Source organism: Capra hircus, chromosome 4 (genome assembly GCF_001704415.2).
Source record: "Capra hircus breed San Clemente chromosome 4, ASM170441v1, whole genome shotgun sequence".
NCBI lineage: Eukaryota > Metazoa > Chordata > Mammalia > Artiodactyla > Bovidae > Capra > Capra hircus.
In genome coordinates this window covers 12,548,399-12,573,810 of record NC_030811.1, presented here as the reverse complement: position 1 = coordinate 12,573,810, position 25,412 = coordinate 12,548,399, and the positions used below count along the sequence as shown (strand labels likewise).

Sequence of the window (25,412 nt, the reverse complement as noted above, 5' to 3'; positions counted from 1 at the left end):
GAAATTTAGATACTTAGGAAGTATTGAATGAATAAGAGGACATATTGTATAGAAGGACAAAACAGCAACTAAGTAAGACTGAAATCGACTCTGTGATTCATCTACCAGTGATATGACAGGGTCTTTACAGGGGTAATTAAGGTAAAAACTAGTCGTAAGAGCGGCACTAACCCAATAGGACAGGTACCTTTTAAAGAACAGATCAGAACCCAGAGGACACACAGAGCAAGGGGCAACACGTGAGGACACAGAAAAGGCAGCCGCCCACAAACAAGGAGGGGCCTCGGAAGAAACCAAACCTGAATCTCTGACTTTTGGCCGGAGAACTGAGAAAAACTTCTTTAAGCCACTCAATCTATTGCACTTTGTTATGGCAGCTTCAGGAAACTAATACATTGTTCCAAATAACTAAGATTTTTTCAATAACCAATGGGAGTTTTATTTATCACAGCGAAATGACAAGACTCAGTGCTTCCGTCACACTAGCCATATTGCAAACGCTCAACAGCCACGTGTATTAGCGCAGACCGAAAGAAAAGTACAAACGGGAAATTTCTAAGAAGAATGCTTAACTACTTCAGCTTTGTGACCAAGAAGCATCTTACTACTATACTGAAGAATTTTTAATCTGTAATTTTTTAAAAAATGCAAATAACTCAGATCTACCCTTACATCATTCTTACAAGGATTTACAAGTTGAGACTAAAGAAGGGAGTTAACAGTTTAGGGCTATGTTTGCTACTAAGTATGTTATCACCAAGGGTTCTTGAGAGGTCTGCTGCAGAACTAGTGATCCAGGTAGCCACTCATTTACATTACAAAGGAGTCTGAACTCTCAGTACAGATTAACCAGGGATGCAGCCTCTAGTAAATCAGAGAATGCTACTATCCATCTTCATGTTTTATACTCCTTTTATGGGTTTAATCAGGCATTTTCAATAGAGAATAAGTTCCAGAAATACAAAAATAACAGGAATGCTATACTGAATGAGATATTCCCAACACATTTCCACTTAACCATGAGGCATCAAAACACTATGACCGGAGGCGGTCCTAAGATGGCGGAGGAATAGGACGGAGAGACCACTTTCTCCCTCACAAATTCCTCAAAAGAACATTTCAACACGCGCAAACTCCACAAAACAACTCCTGAATGCTGGCAGAGGACATCAGGAACCCAGAAAAGCAGATCATAGTTTTCAAAAACAGGTAGGAAAAAATATAAACGACGAAAAAAGAGACAAAGGAGGTGGGGAGGGAGCTCCGTCCTGGGAAGGGAATCTTAAGAAGAGAGGTTTCCAAACACCAGGAAACAGTCTCCCTGCCGTGTCTGTGGCGAGCCTTGGAAACACAGAGAGCAACATAACAGGAAGGAAAAATAAATAAATAATTAAAACCAAGAGATTACAAGCCCAACAGTAACTCCCCCAGAGGAAAAGCAGCACAGACGCCTGCATCCGCCATTGGGAAGTGGGGGCAGGGCAGGGACGCGCGGGAGGCGCGGGCTGCAGAGCTTTGTAAGAATCGGGCAGGAACGCCCCACGCGCAACCAGAACGATCTAACTTGGGCTAGCAAACCAGACTGTGGGATAGTTACCACGCAAAAAGCTCGAACAAAAGACACCGCCAGGACCGAGCACAGAACAAAGGACAGAACGGAAATAGCCGGCTGCAGACCATCCCCCGCCGGGGACAGGCAGCCAGAGCCGTAAGGGCTGGAAGGGGGCAATCGCAGCCCTGGAGAGACTTTACCTACCAAACTGCAAGCAGGCTTCTTTGCTAAGACTTCTGGGGGTGCTGGACAGTCACCATCTGCCTCACAAGGGGCACCAGCGGTCCACCCAGAAAACTGAGCAGCAGAGGCGGGAAAGGCGACAAGTCGCAGCGACCGTGCTCGCCAAACGCCTGAGCTACTCGGACCTGGGAAGGGCACAAAACACAGTCCCAACCAAATCTGCGCCTCTGAGGGCTACCTGAGCGCCGAACCTGAGCGGCTTAGACCGGGGAGGTACATGCAGCCTAGGGCCGGCCTCAGACGGTTCCCAGCGGAGCAACGTAGAGCCTGAGTGGTTTGTGAGCCGTGAGCAGGGGCAGGCCCAGCGGGGCTGAGACACTGCGTGCACACGACAGTGCTATTTGTTTGCAGCATCCCTCCTTCCCCACAGCTCGACTGAACGAGTGAGCCTTAAAAAAAAAAAAAAAAAAAAAAAGTGTCCACCACCGCCCCCACTGTGTCAGGACAGAAATCAGACATTGAGGAGACCAGCAAACAGAAGAAGTTAAACAGAGGGAACCGCCTTGGAAGTGACCCTACACTGCCCACACCACCAGAGAAAGGGCCAAATATATCTTTACTATTTTTAAGATCATTTTCTTTTTTTTTTTAATGTTGTTGTGTGGTTGTTTTTTCTTCTTTTTTTTCTAACTTTTAAAAATTGTTAAGTCCTCTATTTTTCCTTTAATTTTTATTTCTATACCCTATTATTACTACTCAAAAAAAAAGACCCTATTTTTTATAGCAAACGCCATATATAGTCTATGTGTGGTTGTTGTTTTTTAATAATTCTTATGGCTTTTTTTTTTCTTCTTCTTATTCTTTTCTTTAATATTGTATTTTTGAAAATCCAACCTCTATTCTAGATTTTTAATCTTTGCTTTTTGGTTTTTGTTGTCAATTTTGTACATTTAAAAACCCAAACTTCACTATCCAATTTTACCTGAGAGTGAGATTACTGGCTTGACCACTCTCTCCTTCTTTGGACTCTCCTTTTTCTCCACCAGGTGGCCTCTGTCTCTTCCCTCCCCCTTCTCTTCTCTACCCAACTCTGTGAATCTCTGTGTGTTCCAGACGGTGGAGAACACTCAGGGAACTGGTTACTGGCCGGATCTGTCTCTCTCCTTTTCATTTCCCTCTTTTATCCTCCTGGCCACCTCTGTCTACTTCCTCCCTCTCCTCTTCCCTGTATAACTCCATGAATACCTCTGAGTGGTCCAGACTGTGGAGCATACATAAGGAAGTGATTACTGGCTAGCTTGCTCTCTCCTCTTCTGATCCCACCTCATCTCATTCCAGTCACCTCTAACTACCCCCTCCCTCTTCTCTTCTCCGTGTAACTCAGTGAACCTCTCTGGGTGTCCCTTAATGTGGAGAAACTTTTCATCTTTAACCTAGACATTTCATCATCAGTTCTGTATAAATGGAGAAGTCTTGAGGCTACTGTAAAAATAAAACTGAAAAACAGAAGCAGGAGGCTTAAGTCCAAATCCTGAGAACATCAGAGAACTCCTGAATCCAGGGAACATTAAGCAATAGGAGCTCATCAAACGCCTTCATACCTACACTGAAACCAAGCACCACCCAAGGGCCAACAAGTTCCAGAGCAAGACATACCATTCAAATTCTCCAGCAACGCAGGAACACACCCCTGAGCTTCAATACACAGGCAGCTCAAAGTTACTCCAAACCACTGATGTCTCATAACCCATTACGGGTCACTCCATTGCACTCCAGAAAGAAGAAACCCAGCTCCACCCAGCAGAACTCCAACACAAGCCTCCCTAACCAAGAAACCTTGACAAGCCACTGATACAACCCCACCCACAGTGATGAAGCTCCGTAATAAACAGAACTCCACAAATTCCCAGAATATAGAAAGGCCACCCCAAACACATCTATATAACCAAGATGAAGAGACAGAGGATACTCAGCAGGTAAAGGAACAGGAGAAATGCCCACCAAACCAAACAAAAGAGGAAGAGATAGGGAATCTACCTGAGAAAGAATTCTGAATATTGATAGTGAAAATGATCCAAAATCTTGCAATCAAAATGGAATCATAGATAAATAGCCTGAAGACAAGGATTGAGAAGATGCAAGAAAGGTTTAACAAGGACCTAGAAGAAATAAAAAAGAGTCAATATATAATGAATAATGCAATAAATGAGATCAGAAACACTCTGGAGGCAACAAATAGTAGAATAACGGAGGCAGAAGACAGGATTAGTGAAATAGAAGATAGAATGGTAGAAATAAATGAATCAGAGAGGAAAAAAGAAATATGAACTGAAAGAAATGAGGACAATCTCAGAGACCTCCAGAACACTATGAAACGCTCCAACATTCGAATTATAGGAGTCCCAGAAGAAGAAGACAAAAAGAAAGACCATGAGAAAATCCTTGAGGAGATAATAGTTGAAAACTTCCCTAAAATGGGGAAGGAAATAGTCACCCAAGTCCAAGAAACCCAGAGAGTTCCAAATAGGATAAACCCAAGGCAAAACACCCCAAGACACATATTAATCCAATTAACAAAGATCAAACACAAAGAACAAATATTAAAAGCAGCAAGGGAAACAACAAATAACACACAAGGGGATTCCCATAAGGATAACAGCTGATCTTTCAATAGAAACTCTTCAGTCCAGAAGGGAATGGTAAGACATACTTAAAGTGATGAAAGAAAATAACCTACAGCCCAGATTACTGTACCCAGCAAGGATCTCATTCAAATATGAAGGAGAAATCAAAAGCTTTACAGACAAGCAAAAGCTGAGAGAATTCAGCACCACCAAACCAGCTTTCCAACAAATGCTAAAGGATCTTCTCTAGACAGGAAACAAAAAAGGGAGTATAAACCTGAACCCAAAACAATAAAGTAAATGGGAACGGGATCATACTTATCAATACTTACCTTAAACATAATGGGTTGAATGCCCCAACCAAAAGGCAAAGACTGGCTGAATGGATACAAAAACAAGACCCCTATATATGCTGCCTACAAGAGACCCACCTCAAAACAAGGGACACATACAGACTGAAAGTGAAGGGCTGGAAAAAGATATTCCACACAAATAGAGACCAAAAGAAAGCAGGAGTGGCAATACTCATCTCCGATAAAATAGACTTTAAAACAAAGGCTGTGAAAAGAGACAAAGAAGGCCACTACATAATGATCAAAGGATCAATCCAAGAAGAAGATATAACAATCATAAATATATATGCACCCAACATAGGAGCACTGCAATATGTAAGATAAATGCTAACAAGTATGAAAGGGGAAATCAACAATAACACAATAATAGTGGGAGACTTTAATACCCCACTCACACCTATGGACAGATCAACTAAACAGAAAATCAACAAAGAAACACAAACTTTAAATGATACAATAGACCAATTAGACCTAATTGATATCTATAGGACATTTCACCCCAAAACAATGAATTTCACCTTTTTCTCAAGTGCTCACAGAACCTTCTCCAGGAGAGATCACATCCTAGGCCATAAATCTAAACTTGATAAATTCAAAAAAATCGAAATCATTCCAAACATCTTTTCTGATCATAATGCATTAAGATTAGATCTCAATTACAGGAGAAAAACTATTAAAAATTCCAACATATGGAGGCTGAACAACACACTTCTGAATAACCAACAAATCACAGAAGAAATCAAAAAAGAAATCAAAATATGCATAGAAACTAATGAAAATGAAAACACAACAACCCAAAACCTGTGGGACACTATAAAAGCAGTGCTAAGAGGAAAGTTCATAGCAATACAGGCATACCTCAAGAAACAAGAAAAAAGTCAAATAAATAACCTAACTCTACAACTAAAGCAACTAGAAAAGGAAGAGTTGGAGAACCCCAGAGTTAGTAGAAGGAAAGAAATCTTAAAAATTAGGGCAGAAATAAATGCAAAAGAAACAAAAGAGACCATAGCAAAAATCAACAAAGCCAAAAGCTGGTTCTTTGAGAGGATAAATAAAATTGACAAACCATTAGCCAGACTCATCAAGAAGCAAAGAGAGAAAAATCAAATCAATAAAATTAGAAATGAAAATGGAGAGATCACAACAGACAACACAGAAATACAAAGGATCATAAGAGACTACTATCAGCAATTGTATGCCAATAAAATGGACAACGTGGAACAAATGGACAAATTCTTAGAAAAGTACAATTTTCCAAAACTGAACCAGGAAGAAATAGAAAATCTTAACAGACCCATCACAAGCACGGAAATTGAAACGGTAATCAGAAATCTTCCAGCAAACAAAAGCCCAGGTCCAGACGGCTTCACAGCTGAATTCTACCAAAAATTTCAAGAAGAGCTAACACCGATCCTACTCAAACTCTTCCAGAAAATTGCAGATGAAGGTAAACTTCCAAACTCATTCTATGAGGCCACCATCACCCTAATACCAAAACCTGACAAAGATGTCACAAAAAAAGAAAACTACAGGCCAATATCACTGATGAACATAGATGCAAAAATCCTCAACAAAATTCTAGCAATCAGAATCCAACAACACATTAAAAAGATCATACACCATGACCAAGTGGGCTTTATCTCAGGGATGCAAGGATTCGTCAATATCCGCAAATCAATCAATGTAATTCACCACATTAACAAATTGAAAAATAAAAGCCATATGATTATCTCAATAGATGCAGAGAAGGCCTTTGACAAAATTCAACATCTATTTATGATAAAAACTCTCCAGAGAGCAGGAATAGAAGGAACATACCTCAACATAATAAAAGCTATATATGACAAACCCACAGCAAACATTATCCTCAATGGTGAAAAACTGAAAGTATTTCCCCTAAAGTCAAGAACAAGACAAGGGTGTCCACTTTCACCGCTACTATTCAACATAGTTCTGGAAGTTTTGGCCACAGCAATCAGAGCACAAAAAGAAATACAAGGAATCCAAATTGGAAAAGAATAAGTAAAACTCTCACTGTTTACAGATGACATGATCCTCTACATAGAAAACCCTAAAGACTCCACCAGAAAATTACTAGAGCTAATCAATGACTACAGTAAAGTTGCAGGATATAAAATCAACACACAGAAATCCCTTGCATTCCTATACACTACTAATGAGAAAGTAGAAAAAGAAATTAAGGAAACAATTCCATTCACCATTGCAACGAAAATAAAATACTTACGAATATATCTACCTAAAGAAACTAAAGACCTATATATAGAAAACTATAAAACACTGATGAAAGAAATCAAAGAGGACACTAATAGATGGAGAAATATACCATGTTCATGGATCGGAAGAATCAATATAGTGAAAATGAGTATACTACCCAAAGCAATCTACAGATTCAATGCAATTCCTATCAAGCTACCAGTGGTATTTTTCACAGAGCTAGAACAAATAATTTCAAGATTTGTATGAAAATACAAAAAACCTCGAATAGCCAAAGCAATCTTGAGAAAGAAGAATGGAACTGGAGGAATCAACTTGCCTGACTTCAGGCTCTACTACAAAGCTACAGTCATCAAGACAATATGGTACTGGCACAAAGACAGAAATATAGATCACTGCAACAAAATAGAAAGCCCAGAGATAAATCCGCATACATATGGACACCTTATCTTTGATAAAGGAGGCAAGAATATACAATGGAGTAAAGACAATCTCTTTAACATGTGGTGCTGGGAAAACTGGTCAACCACTTGTAAAAGAATGAAACTAGATCACTTTCTAACACCACACACAAAAATAAACTCAAAATGGATTAAAGATCTAAACATAAGACCAGAAACTATAAAACTCCTGGAGAAGAACATAGGCAAAACACTCTCCGACATAAATCACAGCAGGATCCTCTATGATCCACCTCCCAGAATTCTGGAAATAAAAGCAAAAATAAACAAATGGGATCTGATTAAAATTAAAAGCTTCTGCACAACAAAGGAAACTCTAAGCAAGGTGAAAAGACAGCCTTCTGAATGGGAGAAAATAATAGCAAATGAAGCAACGGACAAACAACTAATCTCAAAAATATACCAGCAACTTATGCAGCTCAACTCCAGAAAAATAAACGATGCAATCAAAAAATGGGCCAAAGAACTAAATAGACATTTCTCCAAAGAAGACATACGGATGGCTAACAAACACATGAAAAGATGCTCAACATCACTCATTATTAGAGAAATGCAAATCAAAACCACAATGAGGTGCCACTTCACACCAGTCAGAATGGCTGCGATCCGAAAGTCTGCAAGCAACAAACGCTGGAGAGGGTGTGGAGAAAAGGGAACCCTCTTGAGCTGTTGGTGGGAATGCAAACTAGTACAGCCACTATGGAGAACAGTGTGGAGATTCCTTAAAAAATTGCAAATAGAACTGCCTTATGACCCAGCAATCCCACTGCTGGGCATACACACCAAGGAAACCAGAATTGAAAGAGACACATGTACCCCAATGTTCATTGCAGCACTGTTTATAATAGCCAGGACAAGGAAGCAACCTAGATATCCATCAGCAGATGAATGGATAAGAAAGCTGTGGTACATATACACAATGGAGTATTACTCAGCCGTTAAAAAGAATACATTTGAATCAGTTCTAATGAGGTGGGTGAAACTGGAGCCAATTATACAGAGTGAAGTAAGCCAGAAAGAAAAACACCAATACAGTATACTAACACATATATATGGAATTTAGAAAGATGGTAATGATGACTCTGTGCGCAAGACAGCAAAAGAGACACAGATGTGTATAGCAGATTTTTGGGCTCTGAGGGAGAGGGTGAGGGTGGGATGATTGGGGAGAATGGCATTGAAACATGTATACTAGCATGTAAGAAACGAATCACCAGTCTATGTTTGATGCAGGATACAGGATGCTTGGGGCTGGTACATGGGGATGACCCAGAGAGATGGTATGGGGAGGGAGGTGCGAGGGGGGTTCAATGTTTGGGAACTCATGTACACCCGTGGTGTATTCATGTCAATGTATAGCAAAACCAATACAGTATTGTAAAGTAAAATTAAGTAAAACTAAAAATTTTTTAAATAAATAACACTACGACCACTATTAAAAATTCCATGCACCTAGAAATAATAAATTCAATAAGTATAGAAGAAAACTACACAGAGAATTCAGGGAAAAGAACAGGTAGTCCTACCTAACTGAACACATTTACTAAATAAATAGCTATCTCCTCTGAGAACTATAGAATAAAGAAGGCATTTCAAAATTTAATAATATAAAAAAGTTCATTTAGTATAAAGTATTTTCCATTTGCATTGATTCTACCTCTTAGACTTGCTTTTTATACTTTACAGTAGCTTAAATTGGACAAGAGACTTCATGTTTGTATGTATTTTTATTTTATATAAAGAAATTAAGGCTCTAAGAAATTTAAAGACATATCCAAGGTCACATATCTAGTGAAGAGGATAGCTAAAACATAAACCTGGATTTCTAGGTCCACAACTTTTCTACAGGTTTTACAGTATTGAAGTATTAAAACCATGCCCAGCACACAGTGTTACAGAAATGTTAGTTGTTACAAGAACGTGTAATATAATTACACTGATTTGATCAAGTGTGTGCCCATAATACTTAAAAGAGTAATTCGATTCATAATAAACCTCAACAATGGTAACTCAGCTCAGAAGAAATAACTCCCAAGAGCATTACGGTCATAGAAATCTTTTTAAAATTTATATATAATTTTTTTGCAAAGAAAGGTAGAGAGATAGGTAAAAGGTTTTCTAGCACAAATTTATAATGAAATTATGTGGGAAAAACAAAATGGAATTTTTGAGTTGGAGTTTATCATGTATTTTTAAGTGAATGATGGTTCATACCAAACTGCTGTATTTTTTATTCCATCAGATCAATTTAAAAGGGATATAAAAGCTTTATTTATCAATATTCAATATTAAAGGACATTTAAAATGTGAGGGACAATGTTTCGAGATTTAAAATCCTGAACCCAATGCATAGGTAGTCCTAGTCTGGAACAAGCATCTGGAAGCTATTTTGAGAATGAGAAAATTTAAACATAGTGGGATATTAGATACTTTGAAATGTGACATAGAAAAGTAAACTGGTAAACTGAATAAAGCAACTTACATTATGTTCTCACTTTGGTTTAAAAACGTCTGTGTATTCATACATAGAAATATCTGGAGGTATATCAATACCAATGTATACACAACAAATAAACACACACGTGGAGAGAATAGTGGCAATCTCCGAGAGGCTGAAATACCGCATTTTTATTTCATCTTTTATCCATATCTTTTTATAACGCATATATATGATGTTGTAAAAATATACAAAAATGCCTACATACCAGTACTTTAGTAAACTAGAAATTAAAGTCTCTGTAATTGGTTGCTCTATGTCTTAAGTCTGGGAAATAAGCACATGTAAGTTAATGATCCTAAGGAAGGTTTTACTCTTTTGCTTTAGCTGCGAAGTGTTTAAAATAAATATACTTTACTTTCAAGCATACAGAGTTCTAAATATAAAGATTCATAATGAAAACTGAAATGATCACAGACACTACAAGAAAAAAAATTCAGATTTTTAAGAATATTGGAAAAGGCACCTATATTAACAGAGTTTAAAACAGCAAGAGTATATGCTTATCATATGTGCTTAAATATTCTATTTTAAAAACCTATACATAAAATGTTAAGGCAATGAACAAAATAAATAAAATGTCTGCATTCTTACTGCATGTATCAGTGTTAAACGCTTTACAGATACTTTTTAATCTTCATACCTTTCCTTGAACAGTGTCCTTATCTCTATCGCATTGATGAGAAAATCAAGACTTAAAGAACTATGTAACCAGAACACATAAACTCCTACTTGTAATCCTTTTGCAATATATACATGTATCAAATCAAAAATAAAACATATCAATTATATCTCAATTAAAAGAAAAACTCCTACAAATTAAATTTTAAAAAATCAAAGACAACCCAACAGAAAAATGGCAAGAATGACCATCATCAAAAAGTTTACAAGTAATAAATAAATGCTTGAGAGGGTGTGGAGAAAAGGAAACCTTCCTATATCGTTAATGAGAATACAAATTCGTGCAGCCACAGAGGAGAACAGTGCAGAGCTTCCTTAAACTAAAACTAGATTTAATATATGATGCAGCCATCCCTGAGCTTCCCAAGGGGCACACTGGTAAAAGAATCCACCTGCCAAAGCAGGAGACTCAATAGACACGCGTTCAACCCCTGGATCGGGAAGATACCCTGGAAGAGGAAATGCCAGTATTCTTGCCTGAAAAAGTCCATGGACAGAGGAGCCTGGAAGGCTACAGTCCATGGGGTCCCAAAGATTCATAATAAAAACTGAAATGATCAGACACGACTGAGCAACTGAGCATGCACCAGCAATTCCACTCCTGGGTATACAACCGGAAAAGATGAAAACTTTAATTTGAAAAAAGACACACGCACTTCAGTGTTCATAGCAGCACTATTTACAACAGCCAAGACATGGAAGAAACCTAACTGCGGTGTGGTTAGAAACCTAACACACACACACACACAACAGAACATTACCCAGCCCCATAAAAAAAACAATGAATGGACCTAGAAATTATCATACTAAGTCAGATAAAGACAAATATCATATGATCTCATTTATGTGGGATCTAAAAAAATGATACAAAGGAACTTATCTACAAAACAGACCCACAGACCTAGGAAACAAACTTGTGACTGCCAAAGGAGAAATAGGGGGAATGGATAAATTAGGGATTTAAGATTAATCCTTAATCTTCTCTGGTAGCTCAGGGCTTCCCTGGTAGCTCAGTTGGTAAAGAATCCGCCTGCAATGCAGGAGACCTGAGTTTGATTCCTGGGTCAGGAAGAACCCCCTGGAGAAGGGAAAGGCTACCCCCTCCAGTATTCTGGCCTGGAGAATTCCATGGACTATATAGTCCATGGGGTTGCAAAGAATCAGATACGACTGAGCAATTTTCACTTTCAAGATTAATAGATACACACTACTATATATAACATAAATGCCAAGGACCCACTGTATACCACATTACACCTTATATAACATACAATGGAAAAAATCTGAGGAATAGATATACAGACATAATTAATAGATGCAGGTATAACAGAATCAATTTGCTGTACACCCGAAACATTATAAATCAACTATGCGAAGAAAAAAAGTGGCAAGAGACAAATATTTCACAATTAACAAAAGACAATATCCATATTCTGCCATAAAGAAAATGCAAATTAAAATCAGAGATTCCTCTACTTACCCACCAGAATGGCTAAAGCTTCACAATAAGAACTCTAAGGATTGAAAATGAACACTCCAGGGGATTAGTGTAGCATGAGCTAGGGTCAAAGCATTGAAGCTCCAATCATTGTTCACATAGTAAATAGTGGTGAGTTCTGCTTGGCTTGGACAGAGAGGTGAGTGATTTCAAAAAAAAAAAAAGTATTCTGGAAAAGCAGTTAAGAATCAGATGGTGAAGGGCCTTTAAAGGTCAGGATAAGGACTTTAACCTGTATACAATTAGCAATTCTGAACCATGACATGGATGAGACAATTTAATCGAGTTTTAAAGGTATATAAAAGGCTGTTTCATAGAGAATGTTCCAGAGATGGAAGGACACAGAAACTCAAAAATCTTTCTATCTCCTATCCTGCAATAAATTTCTCTGTCCTCCACAGTATGGTTTAACTTCACTGCTCAACCATTCTTCCAAAACCTCCACCTGTTCTCTCAACCTTTCTTCCTCACTAGTCACCAGATGGGAGAAGGCAATGGCAACCCACTCCAGTACTCTTGCCTGGAAAATCCCATGGACGGAAGAGCCTGGCAGGCTGCAGTCCATGGGGATCTCAAAAAGTCGGACACGACTGAGCGACTTCACTTTGACTTTTCACTTTCATGCATTGGAGAAGGAAATGGCAACCCACTCCAGTGTTCTTGCCTGGAGAATCCCAGGGACGGGGGAGCCTGGTGGGCTGCCGTCTCTGGGGTCGCACAGAGTCGGACACGACTGAAGTGACTTAGCAGCAGCAGTAGTCACCAGATGAACTGAATTAGTTCCCAGACAGATGCAGGACTGAGCTTTCAATCAAGGCGGGCCCAGGGCCTGCAACGTTGGGTTTCTCCCAGGCATCTCACAAATTAAGTCCAGTGCCTTTCTGTATGCCCACCTGACATCTGTCCACCCATGATTTATCTGCCTGCTCCAGCTTGCCCTCCTCGCCTTCTCCCAAGTCCCTGTAGTTCCTATGTGGGTCCCATCACACAAAATTCAACATCTAACTAGCATCTATCTTGTTTTGTTCTCAATTCCGACAAGACTGTAAGCTCCTTGATAGAAGAGATCACAAGTGTATCCCCCACCGTACCTGGTATCCAAGGCATACACTAGGTAGTTGTCAGTTCCTCTAGATAACAAATCGAGACATATCCTTTGATCCAGTAATTCCATTTCCAGAAATTTATCCTACTGATGCTACTGCTGCTGCTGCTAAGTCACTTTAGTCACGTCCGACTCTGTGCGACCCCACAGACGGCAGCCCACCAGGCTCCTCTGTCCCTGGGATTCTCCAGGCAAGAACACTGGAGTGAGCTGCCATTTCCTTCTAAACTCACATAAATATGCAAAAATATGATCAAAGTTACACATTGTAGATAGTAACAAAAACTAGAAATAGTCTAAATGTCTTTTAAGAAAGCCTAGTTCCATTGTGTCTATATTGTCCACTAAAAGAAAAACAACTTGGGACACCTACACATACGGACCGTAACAAAGTAGTAAGTGAAAAAAACTGCAGGAAAGGGCTTAAAACAGGTCCTATATTTATTTATACACACACACAATTTAGAAATACACAAGATTTCAGAATGACAACCTCTGCTAAGTAGGATGGACTTTTTCCTGCAGCGTTAAAAACAACAGGCCCAAAATGGAGCCATTTAACTCCCACATCACCAAACCCAGCCTTAATAATTAACCCAATTATGTACAGTTTCAACTCTACAGAAAAATAGGAACTTAAACCAACCAATCAGAAGTCACTCTATCAGTGCTAGCAAAGTAATCTGCCTGACAGATCCTTTCAGTTCAGTTCAGTCGCTCAGTCGTGTCCGACTCTTTGCGACCCCATGAATCACAGCACACCAGGCCTCCCTGTCCATCACCATATCCCGGAGTTCACTCAGACTCACTTCCATGGAGTCAGTGATGCCATCCAGCCATCTCATCCTCTCTCGTCCCCTTCTCCTCCTGCCCCCAATCCCTCCCAGCATCAGAGTCTTTTTCCAATGAGTCAACTCTTCGCATCAGGTGGTCAAAGTACTGGAGTTTCAGCTTCAACATCAGTCCTTCCAAAGAAATCCCAGGGCCAATCTCCTTCAGAATGGACTGGTTGGATCTCCTTGCAGTCCAAGGGACTCTCAAGAGTCTTCTCCAACACCACAGTTCAAAAGGATCAATTCTTCGGCGCTCAGCCTTCTTCACAGTCCAACTCTCACATCCATACACGACCACAGGAAAAACCATAGCCTTGACTAGACGGACCTTAGTCAGTAAAGTAATCCTTTACCATCCCTTAAAGGAAAGAGACCTTGCTAGAATCAAACTACTTTTGGCAAGTGCAACTTCCTTTTTCCTGCCCATTTCTGCCTATAATGTCTACCACTTCACACAGCTCCTCCAGTTTCTATCTGCCAGACTGGATACTACCTAATATATTAATTGCTGAATAATCACTGAATAAGACTGTGACATTTACTCACTTGAATTTTTTTTTTAACATTTAGAAATACTCTACTCTGTTTTAAAGAAAAAAAAGAACAAAGAGCACAATGTTTGAAATAAAATATTGATATATTTTTACTCACTGCTCAAAAACACTAATTTACAAAACTTACAATATAAATCCATTTTATTTAAAACAAGAGGAATGGTATACTACCATAAGAGGAATGGTTATATCTACATAAATAAAATTTGAGAATATATGCCAATTGTTAATAATGGTTATTTCTCAAAGAGGGATTACAGGAAACTTTCATGTTTTAGGTTAGTCATTTTTCTTTAAATAATAACCATTTACTTAATTTGGGGTTCCCTGGTGGCTCAGATGGTAAAGAATCTGCCCACAGTGTGGGATACCTGGCTTAGATCCCTAGGTTGGGAAGATTCCCTGGAGAAGGAAGTGGTAACCCACCCCAGTATTCTTGCCTGGTGAATCCCATGGACAGAAGAGCCTGGTAGGCCATTGTCTATGGGGTCACAAAAGAGTCAGACACGACTGATAGACTAACACACACTTCAGTTACAAATAACATAGATTAAAAAGATTTTCTATTCCCTCTGCTGGTGATCATTAGAGGTGAGCATTTTGGTGTACTTGACAATTAGCTAACCTGGAGAGCACCAGTTAGTCAGGTTGTCCGTTACACGAAATCTGGGTAAGCATTACAGGCACATCAGGCCAAAAATTACATTCAGAGAAGTTACTCATACAAAAGCTACCTCTCTGCTGTTGCTGCTGCATCGCTTCAGTCGTGTCCAACTCTGCGTGACCCCATAGACAGCAGCCCCACCAGGCTCTGCCATCCCTGGGATTCTCCAGGCAAGAACACTGGAGTGGGTTGCCATTTCCTTCTCCAATGCATGAAAGTAAAAAGTGAAAGTGAAGTCACTCAGTCGTGTCCGACTCTTCGAGACCCCATGGACTGCATGCAGCCTACCAGGCTTCTCCATCCACGGGAGTTTCCAGGCAAGAGTACTGGAGTGGGTTGCCATTGCCTTCTCCTAGAAAATATTAAATGTTTATTTGATGAAGGGAACCTCTCTAAACATAACGTTAACCTCAAATATTTACCAAATTACTCTAAGAGCCAGGCATTGCAAGGGTCCCTCCTGATACACTGTTCTGTTCTTAAATATCCCTCATTTATCTAGACGAAAGTAAACTTGTAGGGAACCCATGTTTCTAAGTCAGTGTTTGAGATCAGATGGGAATCTCTAAATAATTGTTCCCTTAGGAGCAAGAGGAAGAAACTAGGCAAACCACTAAATGGCACAGTTGTCCTCAGAGAAGTCCAGGATTCTACCTGGTGGATCTGTGCTTCACACAGCACATCACAGTCCTTAACGGTTCCCCTGTACGCCTGCCCCAGCACGGAGCCTACACATGTCTGACTTGAGGAGTCATGGCCTTCTCCCTAAGCCTCTGATTAAACCCACAGGGACCAGAACTGCCTGTCTTTTCCTACTATTTCCTACTAGTCTACTGCTCCAAACCTTTTCCACCTCAGCATGCAGGCATGTTGTGCTCTGTAGCTCAGTCGTGTACAGCTCCTTGCGACCCTATGGCTTCTCTGTCCTTGCAATTCTCCAGGCAAGTATACTAAAGCCATTTCTTCCTCCAGGGATCTTCCCAACCTAGGGATTGAATCCATGTTTCTTGCTTCTCCTGCACTGGCAGACGGATTGTTTACCACTAAGTCACCTGGGAAGCCCTTTCCATTTCAACACTGACCCTGAAATCCAACCACGACAGCCTGACCACTGAACCTAATCGATTGCTTACCACAATTAAAGCTAAACACTTTACATGTTTTACAACTCATCTATGCTCACAAGCCTGCAAAATATTTCTATTTCACAGATGAAGAAACTGAAATACAACCAGCAAATCTAAGACTTAGACCCAGAAACCCTGTTGCCTCACTCCAACCCTTCCTATGTAGCACTGTCTGTATGACCTATCTCTTTAAAACTGAGAAAACACTAGAAATCTTCCAGCAGTAAAGTGCTCATGCTTAGCAACAAATCTGAAAGTCAACAGGCCAGCTGAATCCAATGTTTACTCTTGGAAATACTGTTGGTCCCCGCTACCCTTGGATAACTGAGAACTACCTAAGTTTCAATTACAAAATGTTTATGTTTGCCAGTGCTTTTCCTACCTTAGGAAAAGCTGTTTTCAAAGATGATTAGACACTCAACCTCTCAACGAGTCAAACATATCTGGGTTCAGACTCTAGTTCCTTACTACCTGTAAAGTAAGATATAAAGTATATGTACACGATGTAACACAGCAAGTGCCTGGGCAGAAAGGAGCCAGGGTCCCCTGCTGTAATTATCCTTTGATTGCTTTACCGTAAGAACTCCCAGATTGTGGGGAAGCTGACAAGTTCAAATCAGATTCAACACTCCTGCCCTCAAAAAACTCATTAATTAGGTTTACAGAAAAGTGTTAACACTACAAAGAATTTTGCATTCTAGTTAAATTGATGAGCTGATAAACTTGAAGTTCTACACAAGAGAAACAAAAGTAAAAACCGGTACAGAAAAAAATGTTTTAATACCATGAAATTAGCACTCGGGTCAGTTACTACACACGATAATAAAAGCGACTAACAATGCCCTCAGAAAAACTCATTCTTCCGTCTATTTCTCTGTGAATTACAATGACTCCACACGAGAAGAATAACCCTTGACTGCTGTATCTTGAAAGCATTTTTATTGGGTAACCTCAGGTATTTTCAAAGGATGACAAACGGGCACAATGGGCAGCCAATCATAAAGTCAATAAAGACTGATCTTTACCCCTTCCGTCTACCTTTCTGCTCTAATTGTTAGGAGCCTGAGAGCTCAACATTACCGATAGGGCTTAGTCTTCTCCAGGTGAAGGGCATCACCTTTTAGTCCTCACGCAACTCTACACCGCAAAGACTAAAAACTATGCTCCTTTTTTCTTTTTTCCGGATAAGGAAACTGAGACACAAGAGAGGCTGTAATCTGCCTAAATGCAGGAAATCTGAGTCAGACTGGACACCATTCTGGGTCTAGAGTCCAGCCCTTTTAACCTTATCACGGCTTGTGGTGGGGGGCGGGGGACTGCATATCAATTGCACTGTAAAACGTGTGAAGAAATACAGTTACCAGAGGGAAGCAGGGGTTCCAGCGGGGTAATGGCATGCTCCATAACGGATTGCTGGTCTCTGCGTTTAAAAAAAAAAAAAAATGCCACATCAGAACTTCTCCTAGCTAATGAAACAGCACGCGGAAACGCCAGTACGTGTGGCCACGAGGCGGACCGCGGAGCGAGCCGCGCTCCCGGTGTGCGGGCCCGGGCACTGCCGGCTGGGCGCGCGGCGGCGGGGACGCGGGAGGCGCTGCAGGGCGCGCGGGGGCGCAGAGAGCGCGCGCGCTACGCGTGCCTCGGCGGGGTCGCCCGGTCCAGCCTCTCCCCGTGCCGCCGTCACCGTGCGGGAGCCAGGGTCGGGGAGAGCCAAGTGAGCCAGGGACGCGAAGGGAGCCGGAGCCGCCTGCTCCCCGCCCCACGCGCCGGGAACGCGGGTGGCGCTCCAGGGCTGCGGTCGCACTTACACAATATGGCGGGTGGAGCCACCAACGAGCGGGAGCGCAGACTGCGGGAGCCAAGCGATCGACGGCTCGGTGCTCGACTGAGGCGCCTCGGCGGCGCACGGCCCGAGGCCCGCAGGTTTTAGGGAAGGGCGCGCAAGGCGGCCCCGCCTCCTTCCGGGAGCCGGCAGGGCGTGCGAGCCGCGGGGCCCCGCCCCTAACCCCGTTCCCCACCGCGCAGACCCCACCGGTTCCCCCACCACCCCCGACCGTGTGTCCCCGGCGTCCGGGCGCCGGAACCTGAGGCCGCCCTGCCACCCGCTCCCTCACGCGCCGCCCTCTCTTCTAGACTAGTTCTGCCCTGGAGCCATCACTGGTGTTTCTGAGGAACGCTGGTCCCTGAACTGTAGCCTGGAGGCCGCTATTTGCTCCAAGCCAAAGGTTAACTTCCTCCGTCATCCTTTGTCAGCTTGGCATCAGAGCCCAGCCAATGTCGCTAGTTACCTAGAGTCCTTTTTCTCAATGCTCATTCTCTTTGATCTCCCACTTGCAGCTTGTGTGCCTCAGGAGCACGCCTTCGTTAAAGGCTTCGCTGGGTTGCAACAATCACAGAATGTTATCGTTGGCAGGAACTTGAAGCTGCTTTTGCAGCTCTGCTCGCTCCAACATTCACAGGTTGAAGAGTTCCTTCTGTGGCCACGCAGCCCCTTCCAGGACTGAGCGAGCCAGGTCTCTAGACTTAGTAGACTCCCTAGGCTTTATCTTTTCCAGACTAAACTTGTTCTTTGAGGTTCTTAGAGGACCTGATTTTTAGCCTCCGCTGTCGTGGTTCCCACCGTCTGTATTTAATGTTGCCATACATCGTGGTTCTGACAGCTGATGAGAACTGCACAGCTGTCAGCATCTGAGAACTCTTGCAGACTCCTGCCCTGAGAGGCGTGCCAACTAGCACGGGCTTCTGCCAGCCCACGGCCCTCTGCCAGCCCACGGCCCATCCCCAGGACACACACACTGCAGAAGGCCTACCTGCTGCTGCTGCTGCTAAGTCACTTCAGTCGTGTCCAACTCTGTGCGACCCCTTGGACGGCGGCCCACCAGGCTCCCCCGTCCCTGGGATTCTCCAGGCAAGAATACTGGAGTGAGTTGCCATTTCCTTCTCCAATGCATGAAAAGTGAAAGTGAAGTCGCTCAGTCGTGTCCGACTCTTAGCGACCCCATGGACTGCAGCCTACCAGGAGCCTACCAGGCTCCTCCGTCCATGGGATTTTCCAGGCAAGAGTACTGGATTGGGGTGCCATCGCCTTCTCCGAAAATGCCTACCTGAGAAAGTCCTAATGAACACAGGCCCCTGACCTCCCAAGGACTTGCGATTGTGAATATATATCTTAAGACTCAGAAGCATCTCTCCCAACTTGAGAGCCATTTCCTGCAGATGCAGTAAGGGTAGCATCTTTGTGGGAGAAGAGACTCCTCGCTTTGGCAGCTGCCAACCAGCAAGAGAAGCTTGTGTAATCGCCCTTAATACTGACCGGCTCTTTGCCCACTCTTCCCCCTCCCTCATCCTCCCGCTGTTAAAGCCAGTCCCAGTAGCCTCCGCAGGAAGAGGAATAGAGCTCAACTCTTTCAGTAGTTACTAAACAAAATCTGTTTTTGACGCTTGGACTAATACCTGGCTGTGTTTGTCTTTGACACTGGTCACCAACCATAGAAAAGTACATCGCTAATACTCATTAATCAGCTGCCAGATCAAATGAAACTTGCAGGTGTTTTTCACATTCACCATGTTAAGCCAAGTGTACACCTACCTCACAGTCAATTTTAGACCAAACTACTAGGGACTTCACATGTATTGTAGTAAAGTTAAATATTAGGTCTTTACCATCAGGATACAGCAGGTGAGCCATTTTAACTATGTGCTTGCTAACTGTGGGGCTTAAGAAAACTACTTAGGTTTCCTCAGATATAAAATGGAAACAGTGTTGTCTACTTTGGAAGAGTTCTATAAGGACCAAATGACTAGGTTTGGATAAACACTTGGGTGGGTGCCTAGAGCAGATAGGTTTGCAAGAAACGTTTGTCCCTGTCCATCAATATGAGAAGTATCCAATTTACATCTTATAACATCCCTGTTTATATTTATAGCACACTTCCTTGCAAAGTTTTTATGTGTAATCTAGTTCAGGTTTCTTTCTCCCAAAGAAAAATGAAATATTAACCACAATAAATTTCAAAGGTCCACGTTTCAAGATGCTCATAGTGAAACTACAACACAACACACTGAAGGTGAAGGGAGACTGTGACCGTGTAACAGACAAGCGGTTGCTGACTGTATTTCAATATCAAGCAAATGGGGGCTTCCCACGTGGCGATAGTGGTGAAGAACCAAATAGGGGCTTCTCAGGTGGTGCTAGAGAACCTGCCTGCCAACGCGGGAGATGTAAGAGATGCTGGTTTGATCCCAGGGTCGGGAAGATCCCCTGGAGGAGGACACGGCAACCCACTCTAGTATTTTTGCCCAGAGAATCCCATGGACAGAGGAACCTGGAATGCTATAGTCAGTCCATAAGATCTCAAAGAGTCAGACACGACTAACGTGACTTAGCATACACAAAGAGTCAGACACGACTAACGTGACTTAGCATACACACCCAACAAGCAAGTGGACCAATAAAATGATGACCAAGGGTGTAACTGAGTCCAAGCTCACACTGCTCACTGCATGAAAGACCAGTAAATCAAGAGATGAGTTGTTGGGGCAAGGAATACTGACTTCACTCAGAAAATCAGCAGACCAACAAGATGGTAGACTAGTGTCCCAGAGAATCATTTGTCTGGGTTTGGATGCTAATTTCTTTTACAGAACAAAGAGAGGACAATGAGGAGGCATAGTAAAATAAGGCAATAAATTGTTGCAAATACTTCCAGGTTCCAGCCAGACTCTGGAAGGTGTGTGTTTTCTTTTTTCCTGCAGCCATACAGGTCAGGATGTTTCCTATGAGCTAAGCAAAGGTATTTTAGCTTAACTCTCAGGCATGGGAGGCAGAGTTCCCTGAGATAGGCCACTATGTACACTTTAAGCCATAGGCAGCATTTCTTTAGTGATTCAGTTCAGTTCAGTCGCTGTCACTCGGTCGTGATGGACTCTTTGCGACCCCATGAACCACAGCCATTTTCTTCTCCAGAGTATCTTCCTAACCCAGGGATCGAAACCCAGTCTCCTGCATTACAAGCAGACTCTGTACCCCCTGAGCTACCAGGGAATCAAGGTTAGGGCAAAAGAAGCAGATTCAACACAGAGTCAGATTTGCTCTTCCCTATTACAAGGAAGTGTGTGCTTATGCTAAGTTGCTTCAGTCATGTCCAACTCTTTGTGACCCCATGGACTGTAGCCCAGCAGTCTCCTCTGTCCTTAGGATTCTCCAGGCAAGAATGCTGGAGCGGGTTGCCATGCCCTCCGCCAGGGGATCTTCCTGACCCAGGGATCAAACCAGAGTCTCTTATGTCTCCTGCATTGGCAAGCCAGTTCTTTACCACTAGTGCCACCTGTGAAGCCCCGTTACAAGGATGCTGCTGCTACTGCTGCTAAGTCACTTCAGTCATGTCTGACTCTGTGCAATCCCATAGATGGAAGCCAACCAGGCTCCCCCATCCCTGGGATTCTCCAGGCAAGAGCACTGGAGTGGGTTGCCATTTCCTTCTCCAGTGCGTGAAAAGTGAAAGTGAAGTCACTCAGCCGTGTCCGACTCTTAGTGACCCCATGGACTGCAGCCTACCAGGCTCCGCCGCCCAGGGGATTTTCCATGGACGAGTAGGGCGCCGTTGCCTTCGCCGATATATACAGGCAAATTACAGAAGGTATTCAAATGGCAGCTAACGTGAAAAACGCAACATCTCTAGCATATGGAGAAGCAAATTTGAACAATGAGATAAATTTACTTACTAGATTGCAAATGACGTTGTAAATTATCATACAAATTTACCTTTGTTCAATAATTATTATGTTTCAGTAACTGTTGAGGTCTTTGTATTTTATTTAATTACCCTAAAATCTAGGCTCCAAGAGAACAAGGACCAGATTTTCGTTGTTCACTTTTGAATCCTCAGACTCGGGCACAGTTGCTGGCAAATAGTAAGCAATCAATGAATATTTACTGAATGTTCAGTAATATATTCAGTAATAATGAAATTGTTTGCAATAGCCTAGAATGTTTCTTCTCACAGCTGACTCATTCATCCAGCCTCAGCACAAAAGTAACTTTCTTCGTCTGTTATTCTTCATCTTACCTAAGATTGTTTGCTTTGCTGAAGAGCTATGTTCACAATCTGTAATTATTTAACTTATTTATGATTTTTCTCTTCCTGCTAAGTGAGAGCTTGCTAAGAGCAGGAACCATATATGTTTTGTTCATTGCCATCTATCCAGGCAAATAAGAATACCTCACCCATAATAGAGACTGAATAAATGTTTGTTAAATGAATTAATGCATGGTGGGAAAAAAATGAAAAATTGAAGTATAGAATACCAGCAATTATTAAAAAGAATAAGCTAAATCAATGTTCCCTCATGTGGAAAAATATCCATGATAGAGTAAATTTTAATAAATGGAAATGGTAGGAAAAACCCTACCTATATTTTTTAAATGTGTTTCGATATCCATAAAAGGAAAATAGTTTAAAATAACCTCTGAGATAAAGGAACCGAGTACATAGAAGGCAATAGACTTTGGGAAATATCATTATTATTTTACATGTGTTTGTATTTTATTATTTAATATTTTTGCAATGTGCACATTAAAGAAATTTAAGGTTGTGAAATATATATTAAAAGGAAATTAATGCTCACTATTGTTAATCCTTGTCATATTTGGGGCTTCCAAGGAAAGGAACATACGTATACATGTGGTATAATTTTCAGAGGAGCAATTTCATAGCTTCAAGCAAATTTTCAATGGATCCTACTATCCCCAAAACTTCCATGGAGTAGGATAGAACCTCTGGCAATAGGTTATACATTTTTATCCAGGATACAAAGATGGCTGTCCAATCTCCCTACCCAGTTATTTTCTACTCTTACCCCATTTTCTTGAGCTGGTGGAGTTCACAATTTATGATGTTCCAAAAAGATTCTATAATAAAAATTTTCTGCAGCAAAATAAATTTTGAAAACACTGCACCCTGTTACCAACCTCCTTTGAGATTTATAGCCCATTATCCATCTTTAACATCTCACAAAGATCAGAAATAAACAAGTTTTTTACCTTCAAACCCAGAATGTCTCGAAGACATTGGAGCGTAGAACATGCTTGGTATATCTTCCAAAATCTTGCAGAACAGTTTTTGCTCCAAACAACTGGTGGGGGAAAGCTGAGAGAGACTATGAGCACAGGTGCTACCACTTTGTTTCAACAGCTGTTCTCCCTACTGCTGCCACTAAGCAGTTTTAGAATTTCTGGTCTTTAATCAACTTCTATCAGCTCACGTACTTCAGCATTTTTTGTTCAGAAAATGAAATCATTCTCTCAACGTCAAGATGCATATCTGTCTTGAGCTCTTGAAGCAGTATTTCTAATTGCCCTTAGAATATTTACACTTAGATATTTCACCGTTACCTCTGATTCAAGCGGCTAAAACTAAAATCATTACTTCATTCCTCCCCACCAGAGTCTTCATTTCTTTCCTTAACATCATTATTCTTCTGCACTCCTTGGTAATAAACTTTAATTTGCCGTTTCTTTCATTCCATAAACTCAGTAAGTTGTCAACTTTTGTTCTATCCCAGCCTATTGAAGTCAGTATGGATAAAGATTCAATCATTCTTGTCATTTCCTCTCAACTATCCATCAAATTTTTCATTAAAAGCCCGATCTAAAGTATCATCTTCTCTGAAAAGTCTTCCATGAGATTCACTCAGGCCTCTCACAATTAATCTCACTTTTCTCTGTAAGCTCATTACATTCTTTTTGGGCTCCTTTTTATAGCCCTGTGATCTGGTATCATATGATTTTAAATGTATGCCACCTCATGGTCCCAGAAGGCTGCTTGAGCTCCAGCCTTCACCTATACATTTCAACCATTAGAAAGGAGGAAGGGCAAAAGTACACCACCTGCCTTATAAAAAGATGTGAAAGACAAAATGCATCTGTCAATCAATTTTATTCAAGCTACTGGGGGCACACTCTAGGTCCTAAGATCCAACTGTCCACACTGCATGGTTTTGCTTTAGATGTTTATAGGGAGGCATAGTGAAATCTCGGGTGGGATGATTTGCAGTTGGGGTCATTTTACAGTTAGGGGAAACCTCAATCAGCTGAACAGAAATGTTTATCTGTGTTTAGTTACTTTCAAGCAGACAAACATTTTTAGTATCAGCTAATCATTCATGAGACAAAGAATCAGAGCTGAATATACCCAGAACTAATGTCAGTTATATCTCATTTGGGGGAAAAAAAGGAATGGGGAGTTGGAAGACTGTGTCTGGCCTCCTCAGAGGTTCAGGCGAAAGTGAGAGACATCTGAGAGTTTCATGGGAGCCCTGACGAAGTGTGGATGGGACTCACCTGAGTCATGTGCGGAAGGGTAGTTCTTTGAGGTAATCCTTTTCCTGGAACATAGAAAGGTGAAGGCTTAGAAAACAGGGGGTGGGGGAATTTCTTAGCCATCACTATTTTCCCAGAGCAAAACTTTAGATCAAGTTGAACATTTTAAAGGTTTCCCAAAAGCCTCACACAATGCTTCTGTCTAAACATAATTGTCTGGTGTCACTTAATCATGTGGCTCCGTCTGGCTTTAAGGGAAGCAGGGAAAAGTAATCACTTAGATGAGAGGCAGTAAGGCCAGATAAAAATGGGTGCTATTACTAAACAGGTAAGGGTGAGCTATTGATGCTTTTGAACCGTGGTGCTGGAGAAGACTCTTGAGAGTCCCTTGGACAACACTCTTGAGAGTCCCTTGGACAACAAGGAGATCAAACCCATCAGTCCTAAAGGAAATCAACCCTGCATATTCATTGGAAGGGCTGATGCCGAACCTGAAGCTCCAATACTTTGGCCACATGATACAAAGAGTCTACTCATTGGAAAAGACCCTGATGCTGGGAAAGATGAAGGCAGAAGGAGAATAGAGCAACAGAGGATGAGATGGTGTGATGACATCACTGATTCAATTGATTCACCAGTTAAGGGTCAGGGAATCCTGGTGTGCTACAGTCCATGGGGTATCGAAGAGTCAGACACAACTTGGCAATTGAACAACAAAGGCC

General features: G+C 41.6%; 1 protein-coding gene across 2 annotated transcripts in view; it reads right to left on the bottom strand.

Annotated features, from left to right (window-relative positions):
* The window catches only part of TPK1 (thiamin pyrophosphokinase 1), a 383,898-nt gene extending 364,878 nt beyond the window's left edge, over window positions 1-19,020 (bottom strand). Inside the window, exons 1-2 of one of the 2 annotated variants that reach the window (XM_018046829.1) lie at window positions 18,659-19,020; window positions 17,732-17,790 (exon numbers count right to left, since the gene is read on the bottom strand). In XM_018046829.1, coding sequence (XP_017902318.1) covers window positions 17,732-17,790; window positions 18,659-18,684 — 85 coding nt within the window. In that variant the 5' untranslated portion in view covers window positions 18,685-19,020. Of the gene's footprint in view, window positions 1-17,731; window positions 17,791-18,178; window positions 18,356-18,658 lie in introns of those variants that run through there. The other variant, XM_018046830.1, reaches the window with a different exon arrangement.